The sequence below is a fragment of the Oncorhynchus mykiss genome, chromosome 3 (assembly GCF_013265735.2).
Source record: "Oncorhynchus mykiss isolate Arlee chromosome 3, USDA_OmykA_1.1, whole genome shotgun sequence".
Taxonomy (NCBI): Eukaryota; Metazoa; Chordata; class Actinopteri; order Salmoniformes; family Salmonidae; genus Oncorhynchus; species Oncorhynchus mykiss.
The window spans coordinates 4,935,687-4,943,854 of record NC_048567.1 but is presented as its reverse complement, the minus strand read 5'-3'; the positions used below and the strand labels follow the sequence as shown (position 1 = coordinate 4,943,854).

General features: G+C 42.0%; 1 protein-coding gene across 1 annotated transcript; it reads left to right on the top strand.

The window, feature by feature from the left end:
* The first annotated feature begins 354 nt into the window (after positions 1-354).
* On the top strand, positions 355-6,426 carry LOC110518085 (retinol dehydrogenase 12-like). The gene is made up of 7 exons (XM_036966536.1): positions 355-1,209; positions 2,137-2,271; positions 2,500-2,691; positions 3,022-3,183; positions 3,272-3,391; positions 3,554-3,758; positions 3,955-6,426. The coding sequence occupies exons 1-7, from the start codon at positions 1,143-1,145 to the stop codon at positions 4,058-4,060; spliced, it is 987 nt and encodes a 328-aa protein (XP_036822431.1). The 5' UTR covers positions 355-1,142; the 3' UTR covers positions 4,061-6,426.
* Positions 6,427-8,168: the final 1,742 nt, after the last annotated feature.

Sequence of the window (8,168 nt, the reverse complement as noted above, 5' to 3'; positions counted from 1 at the left end):
AATATAAAAGTAACACAATAAAATGCCATAGCAATGTAATGTGTGTGTGTGTGTGAGAGAAAGAGAGAAGGGGTCATCATCCATGATCATTTATTCACTTTGGGATTCATGTACATGTAGTCCACTCCACAAAACAATGTTACAAAAATACTGCTTATAGGCTATAGGCCTCGGCTGTTAACAAGGCACATGGTGGCTACTTTGAAGAATATCAAATATTAAATATATTTTGATTTGGTTAACTTTTTTTGGTTACTACATGATTCCATATGTGTCATTTCATAGTTTTGATGTCTTCACTATTATTCTACAATGTAGAAAATAGTTTAAAAAAAAATAAGAATAAACCCTGGAATGACTAGGTGTGTCCAAACTTTTGACTGGTACTGTATTTGGAAATGTGTATATATATATTTTATTTTATTCTCTTAGGTTATAGGTTTAGGCTATTGTAACGCTGAATTGACCAGTAATATTACTGTGAGGTAGCAAACATAACCCATCAGTGCAGCACATATGGCATGCTATCTCCCTCTGGTCCCTATACATTTGATAAAGGACATGTGTTATGCAGCAATAGGTCTTACCTCAAATGGCCTAACCAAACAACTATCACAGCAGCCTATAAACATACAGATATTAGCCCGACATTGTGATGTCAAAGTGTATCATTGTAGTCAGCAGATTAGCCTAAATGGCATGACATGGATATAGTCTTTATGCCAGATCATGTTCTAGGAATTGTATTCTAGTCAAATGCATTGTTATACCATTCTGCCTATGCATTTGCATTGGTATGTTTACATCTGTTTGCAGCGTTTTCATTCGCTGGACTGGGCTCACTCAGTTCACACCTAGAGATGTAACATAACACTTTGTATTTTGACACCACTGCTGCTCTCGTATTGCCCGTGATACATTAGAGAATACGATTGTAATCTCTTCGTAATCTGAAGACAGACGCGAAATCCCTCTATTTAAATTGCTTTAAACCTATTAATAGCCTCGCTCTCAGATGAGAGCATCATAGCCGACAAAACATCGTAATATTCCTCGATTAGAACGAGGTGACTCCCAAGGCGAACGGTATTCGGTCCGTCCACCTATGGTCTGGCAGGTTTTTGACCAAGGCTACGGATAAAATGTGGGATGAAGTTGCTCGGTCTGCGCCGGTTAAGTATGGCGCTGTCATAGCGGTCACAGTGATCTGTAAGTCATGGCCTTTGTTTTTCATTGTACTATTTGAAACGTGTTTGTTACAATGAAATAACCAAGTAAAAAAATATAGAATAGACTTTGAATTAAATGTGAAGGCGGGGCAAGGAAATCACTCAGAATATGAAATCGATTTAACGGTTTTAAGAAAAGTCTCTAAAGATAATTTTCATTCTCTATTATCATTCAACTTGGTTTGTCTTTTTGTCTCTCTTATTATTGTTTTATTAGAGAGAGCGATAACTTTGTTGTTATTTTGAATATTAAACAGACAATAACAAAATTGGTTGTGTTAATTGTAATTTGTGAAGAACACTTACTAAATTTGCCAGCATATGTTTATGCTCTCTTTGCAGACATCTGTTATTAATAAAATGTTATCTTGATGTTATTCAATGTTTTGTAACAGTTCTTTATCACAAACATATCCCAGCTCTTAATATCAAGTGCACAGTTAACTCCTATTCATACATTCCAGGAGCATGTTAAAATGCTCAGAGTTTCTGTCAGTCTACCCAGAAAAATGTGTCCTCCAAAAACACATCATCAGCTCAGACATCAGAGCTTCCCTGACAGAGTTCTAGTCCATATTCCTGGTCACCATAATATTTTGCTCTCAAATGAACCCACTACACTCTTAGAAAAAAAGCTTCCAAAAGGGTTCTTCGGCTGTCCCCATAGGATAACTATTTTTGGTTCCATGTAGAAAGAACCCTTTTAGGTTTGAGTTAGAACATTTTTGGGTTCCATGTAGAACCCTCTGTGGAAAGGGTTCTAAATGGAACCCAAAGTGTTCTACCTGGAAGAAGAACCGAAGAACCCTTTTAGGTTTTAGATAGCACCTTTTTTCTAAGTGTACAGCTTTCAAACAATAATGTGGGAGGGTATCAATTCTCTCCATGTTGTTTGTTGCACCGACAGGCGTTGTTCTGTTGAGAAAATGGATTGCTGGGGGTGTGTGTCAATCTTCAGTCCAATTACATGGCAAGACGGTGTTGGTCACCGGTGCCAACACCGGCATTGGCAAGGAAACGTGCCATGACATGGCACGTAGAGGTATGGCACAATCACATTATGTAGCTATGTACACAATGTCACTGTAAAGACACAGTTTGACCTACTTTAATGCAGGGTGTTAAATTACTGCCTTCGACCATCCCATCCCAGGAAATGGTTGCAATATTGGGAGTAGGGTACCCTCCTCTTTGGACAGGATGTGCTCTGTGGCGGGATGGCGTGTGTTGTGTGTTTGTGCCTTCTCTAACTGACTTTGGGGAGCTGCAGGGGCGCGGGTGGTGATGGCATGCCGGGACCTGACACGGGCTGCGAGGGCGGCGGATGAGATTCGTCAAGCCACGGGGAACAGCAACATCGTAGTGCGGCACCTGGACCTGGCCTCTATGTACTCTGTCAGAGAGTTGGCCAAAGAGTTCATTGCCAGTGAGGATCGCCTAGATATACTCATCAACAACGCTGGTGAGCATCAGCAACCACTGGAACAGCCATGTCTGGGTGGGAAGCTGGCTCTATGGCTTCAGCAACCACTGGAACTGCCATGTCTGGGTCCAGATTCACAAAACGTCTCAGAGGGAAAAGTGCTGATCTAGGATATTTTTTTATTCCTTTTAGATCATAACGAATAAGATTACATGGACCGGGGAGACCTGATCCTAGATTAACACTCTTACTCTGAGACGCTTTGTTAATACGGGCCTAGAATGGGAAGCTGGCTCTATGGCATTATGACTGATAAGGATGGTTGATTCCAGTTATATAGCGCTTCATCATGATGGTTGTCTCCATCAGGTGTGATGATGTGCCCTAAGTGGCTAACAGAGGACGGCTTCGAGACACAACTGGCTGTCAATCACCTCGGACACTTTCTACTGACCAATCTCCTTCTGGGGAAGCTCAAGAGCTCCGCCCCTAGCCGTGTGGTCAATGTGTCTAGCATTGCACACAAAGGGGGTAAACCGGCTTATTGGACTTTTATCTGCCTTTCCATAATATAGGTGCCATGCAATGTAAAAAACAAAGTATATTTCCCTACATCTAGGTAAGATCCAGTTTGATGATCTTTTCTTTGCCAAGAGGCCGTACAACTCCCTGGTCAGTTACAGGCAGAGCAAGCTGGCCAACGTGCTATTCTCCAGAGAGCTGGCCAGAAGGTTGAAAGGTAAACAGAAATACCCTCGGTTGTCTTTGGCCTTGTGCACATTTATTACAACCATTACAACAACAATATTGTCACCAATAAGAGTTTTAATTGACTGTCAGATAGGACTTTTCCCAGACACGGTGTAGAGGTGTGAAACACTGGGATCTGATCCCCTGGTAGGTACGGGGGTGACGTCCTACAGCCTGCATCCCGGGGTGATCAGGACAGAGCTGACTCGTCACGTGGAGACCTGGTTCCCCATGCTGAGGGCCATCCTGTCAGCCCCCTCCATGCTCCTCATGAAGACCCCCACCCAGGGTGCCCAGACCTCCATCTACTGTGCTGTCACCCCAGGACTGGAGAACAAGTCTGGCAGCTACTTCAGGTAAGCTCTGTGGTGAAAGTAGTGCTGGATAGGACATGGACATCAAGTCACTGTACTTAATTGTTTTCAATTGTTGTCAAGGTTGTTTAGCTCCGGTTTGTAAAGTGTTATTGGTGTGTGTGTGTGTGTGTGTGTGTGTGTGTGTGTGTGTGTGTGTGTGTGTGTGTGTGTGTGTGTGTGTGTGTGTGCGTCTCAGTGACTGTGCCATGACGGAGACCGCCCCAGGGGGGAGGGATGATGCGGTGGCCAAGAGGCTTTGGAAGGAGAGTGCCCGTCTGGTGGGTTACAAAGAAAAAGACTGAACAACCCCCTCCATCTGAAAACCATAGAGAAAGACTGTACAACCCCCTCCATCTGAAAACTATAGAGAAAGACTGAACAACCCCCTCCATCTGAAAACCATAGAAAAAGACTGAACAACCCCCTCCATCTGAAAACCATAGAGAAAGACTGTACAACCCCCTCCACCTTCAAACTATAGAGAAGGACTGGACAACCCCCTCCACCTTCAAACTATAGGGAAAGACTGTACAACCCCCTCCACCTGAAAACCATAGAGAAAGACTGTACAACCCCCGCCATCTGAAAACTATAGTGAAAAACCGAACAATCCCCTCCACCTGAAAACCATAGAGAAAAACTGAACCCCCTCCATCTGAAAACTATAGAGAAAGACTGTACAACCCCCTCCATCTGAAAACCACACAGAAAGACTGAACAACCCCCTCCACCTGCAAACTATAGAGAAAGACTGAGCAACCCCCTCCACTTGCAAACTATAGAGAAAGACTGTACAACCCCCTCCACCTTCAAACCATAGAGAAAGACTGTACAACCCCCTCCACCTGCAAACCATAGAGAAAGACTGAACAACCCCCTCCATCTGAAAACTACAGAGAAAGACTGTACAACCCCCTCCACCTGAAAATGGTAGAGAAACACTGAACAACCCCCTCCACCTTCAAACTATAGAGAAAGACTGAACAACCCCCTCCACCTGCAAACTATAGAGAAAGACTGTACAACCCCCTCCACCTTCAAACCATAGAGAAAGACTGAACAACCCCCTCCACCTGCAAACCATAGAGAAAGACTGAACAACCCCCTCCATCTTCAAACTATAGAGAAAGACTGAACAACCCCCTACATCTGAAAACCGGGAACTCATGAACTAAGGACAGCCCCAAACCTCTCTGACAAACAGCATCAACAGATTGGACGACTGGTACCAAGGAATCCTCAAGCCTCTCTTCTCTGACCTCTCAATATAAAATTACCTGTAAGGAGTCTTCAAAAAGACATGCATGGGTGATGTGTAGTTACCAGGTTGGGGCGTCCATGCTTACCTTGGAGATTGCAGACTGAAAGACTAACAGACCTGTAGGAACTCAACTCAGGACAAAAAGTCCTTTCACCTCACTATGCTGGAGATCAGATATCCAACAAATTATTTGGAGCATCCATCGCCAGTCATTCTTGTAGAATTCTGACCCTTGTTAACAGGGGCGTCATGTACCCCAAAAATCTGAGGTTTAACAGGGGCGTCATGTACCCCAAAAATCTGAGGTTTAACAGGGGCGTCATGTACCCCAAAAATCTGAGGTTTAACAGGGGCGTCATGTACCCCAAAAATCTGAGGTTTAACAGGGGCGTCATGTACCCCAAAAATCTGAGCTTTAACAGGGGCGTCATGTACCCCAAAAATCTGAGGTTTAACAGGGGCGTCATGTACCCCAAAAATCTGAATGTGCACAAAGTATGTGAGGATGGCTGGGGGAGTGGTTGGATAATTTAGCAATTTTCAAACACCTGAAAAAGCATTTTCCTGCAATCTAGAGCCATGATCATTATGCTTAATTTTGTGTGAAAAATATGTATATTTTTCTGCATATTTAAGCAAACTTTTTGAACTGTCTGTATCCACCTGATTGGTGGTTCTTTTTTTCAATAAACTAAATATTCATCTCTACATCTCTGCTAAAAATCTGGGTAAAGGATTGAAAGGAATGTGAGTCTTATTCAGTACATTGAATAATTCCTCACTTTTCTAAAGTCTACCAACCTTGCCAGCACACATGCCAGCTAAGATAGTTAGACAAGCTAGCTACTCTAACTTGTTTGATAGCCTACTTTATAGCTAGTTATGAGGTTGGGAGATTGGGAACCAATCTGGGCTAGCTAAAGCCAACTTCATAAAATTGCTAGGAGGCTATTTATTTTTTTAGTTGTATAAACAGGACACATCTGAGGGGGCACGTTCCCCTGCGCCCCCTATGGGCATTATGCCTCTGCCTGATAATATGAATGTCAGTTGAGAGTGTTGTACTTGATAGCTTAGTACATTGGGATGAATATTACACTGGTGATCATGCATTTACTGCAGTTTAACACTTTAGAGTGTCATGTTTATGAAATAAGCAGGTAAATAGTATATTTCATCATTAGAGATTGCAGGTAATCATTGCCAAGTATTCACCTGGTTATTTCCTGAGGGCACTGTAAAAGCATGTTTATACTAAATGTTCTCTGTAAAGAGTAGTTGTCTTTTGGAATTCACTCCTGAAATGGGAAACTACTGATGGTCATTCTGTTTTTCAAGGGAGGATCATCTTCAAGGTAATTTTGCAAAGTAGCAACAATGACTATCTCAAATAAAATGTAAGCTTTGTTTCTGTTGTTACCTTCATTTGAATAACAAAAATGTGTTTTGCCTCAAACTGTATAAATGTGATTCTCTTATTCTATCTGTAAGGTTTTCTGACATGCAGTGAGCAGGAGTAACCAGCAGAGGGTAATGTGTCCATTATAATTGAGCCACTAGAGAGCAGCGTGGTCCACTTACCACGCAGTCAGCACTCTACAGCCTCTTTCCAGGATTGCCGATACTGAGTAGTAACTGAATTCTTTCATGTTACCAATGAATCATATTTTTACAATGGTGACAACCTCTCAAATATAATTTGTCAATAGCCAATATTGTTCCAAACAGTTCACATCCAGAGACCCATAAAAAGTGTGAAATTGTTTTGTATTGTGGGAAACGGTTAATTTCATAAATTCGGGGTTAATTTCATAAGCTATGGTTGTCTAAAAATATCAGTGTCAGAGAAATTATTTTACAACAAGTGCTTTGAAATAAAGAAGCTGAGACACACACTATAACACCATAAGTATATGACATACATAGTGTCTAATAGACTCTACTGTAAGGGTTTGGAATAATGTTAGGAGTCAGTAGACATGCTGTCCTTATAGACCTAATGGTTCAGTATACATGCTGTCTTTATAGACCTAATGATTCAGTAGACATGCTGTCCTTATAGACCTAATGGTTCAGTAGACATGCTGTCCTTCCTTATAGACCTAATGGTTCAGTAGACATGCTGTCCTTATAGACCTAATGGTTCAGTATACATGCTGTCCTTATAGGCCTAATGGTTCAGTAGACATGCTGTGGTTATAGGCCTAATGGTTAAGTAGACATGCTGTGGTTATAGGCCTAATGGTTCAGTAGACATGCTGTGGTTATAGACCTAATGGTTCAGTAGACATGCTGTCCTTATAGACCTAATGGTTCAGTAGACATGCTGTCCTTATAGGCCTAATGGTTCAGTAGACATGCTGTGGTTATAGACATAATGGTTAAGTAGACATGCTGTGGTTATAGGCCTAATGGTTCAGTAGACATGCTGTGGTTATAGACCTAATGGTTCAGTAGACATGCTGTCCTTATAGACCTAATGGTTCAGTAGACATGCTGTGGTTATAGGCCTAATGGTTCAGTAGACATGCTGTCCTTATAGACCTAATGGTTCAGTAGACATGCTGTGGTTATAGGCCTAATAGTTCAGTAGACATGCTGTGGTTATAGGCCTAATGGTTCAGTAGACATGCTGTCCTTCCTGATAGACCTAATGGTTCAGTAGACATGCTGTGGTTATAGGCCTAATGGTTCAGTATACATGCTGTCCTTATAGACCTAATGGTTCAGTAGACATGCTGCCATAATAGACCTAATGGTTCAGTATACATGCTGTCCTTATAGACCTAATGGTTCAGTAGACATGCTGTCCTCATAGACCTAATGGTGAAGACCCTTGAACTGAGAGTCAGTAAGCAGATGCCAGCTCTGTCTTCCACTAAAGAGCTGATCTTATTAAGCTATAGCAGAGACCTATGACAGCAACATGTGACCTCTCACGGTTGGTAAGTAAACAGCAACTTAGAGAGGTCACACGTTACAGGATGTCACAGGTCAGCGGTAGGACAAACATCGCTAAGGTTTCCACATAGACTGATCTTGTTGCTAAAATTGATGAAAATCTAAAAATGTATATACAAGTTCCCCTAAATGTTAGCTTGGAAAACACTAGCTATCTCTTTGACAACCTCTGTCCTGTAGAGTCTGCG

What these genes read in the sequence shown, in the direction of transcription:
- LOC110518085 (XM_036966536.1), top strand. Translation starts at nt 1,143, where the DNA reads ATGTGGGATGAAGTTGCTCGGTCTGCGCCGGTTAAGTATGGCGCTGTC. An exon ending in TATACTCATCAACAACGCTG is followed by an intron (nt 2,692 to 3,021) that starts GTGAGCATCAGC and finishes TGTCTCCATCAG; the next exon opens with GTGTGATGATGTGCCCTAAG. An exon ending in GCTGGCCAGAAGGTTGAAAG is followed by an intron (nt 3,392 to 3,553) that starts GTAAACAGAAAT and finishes ATCCCCTGGTAG; the next exon opens with GTACGGGGGTGACGTCCTAC.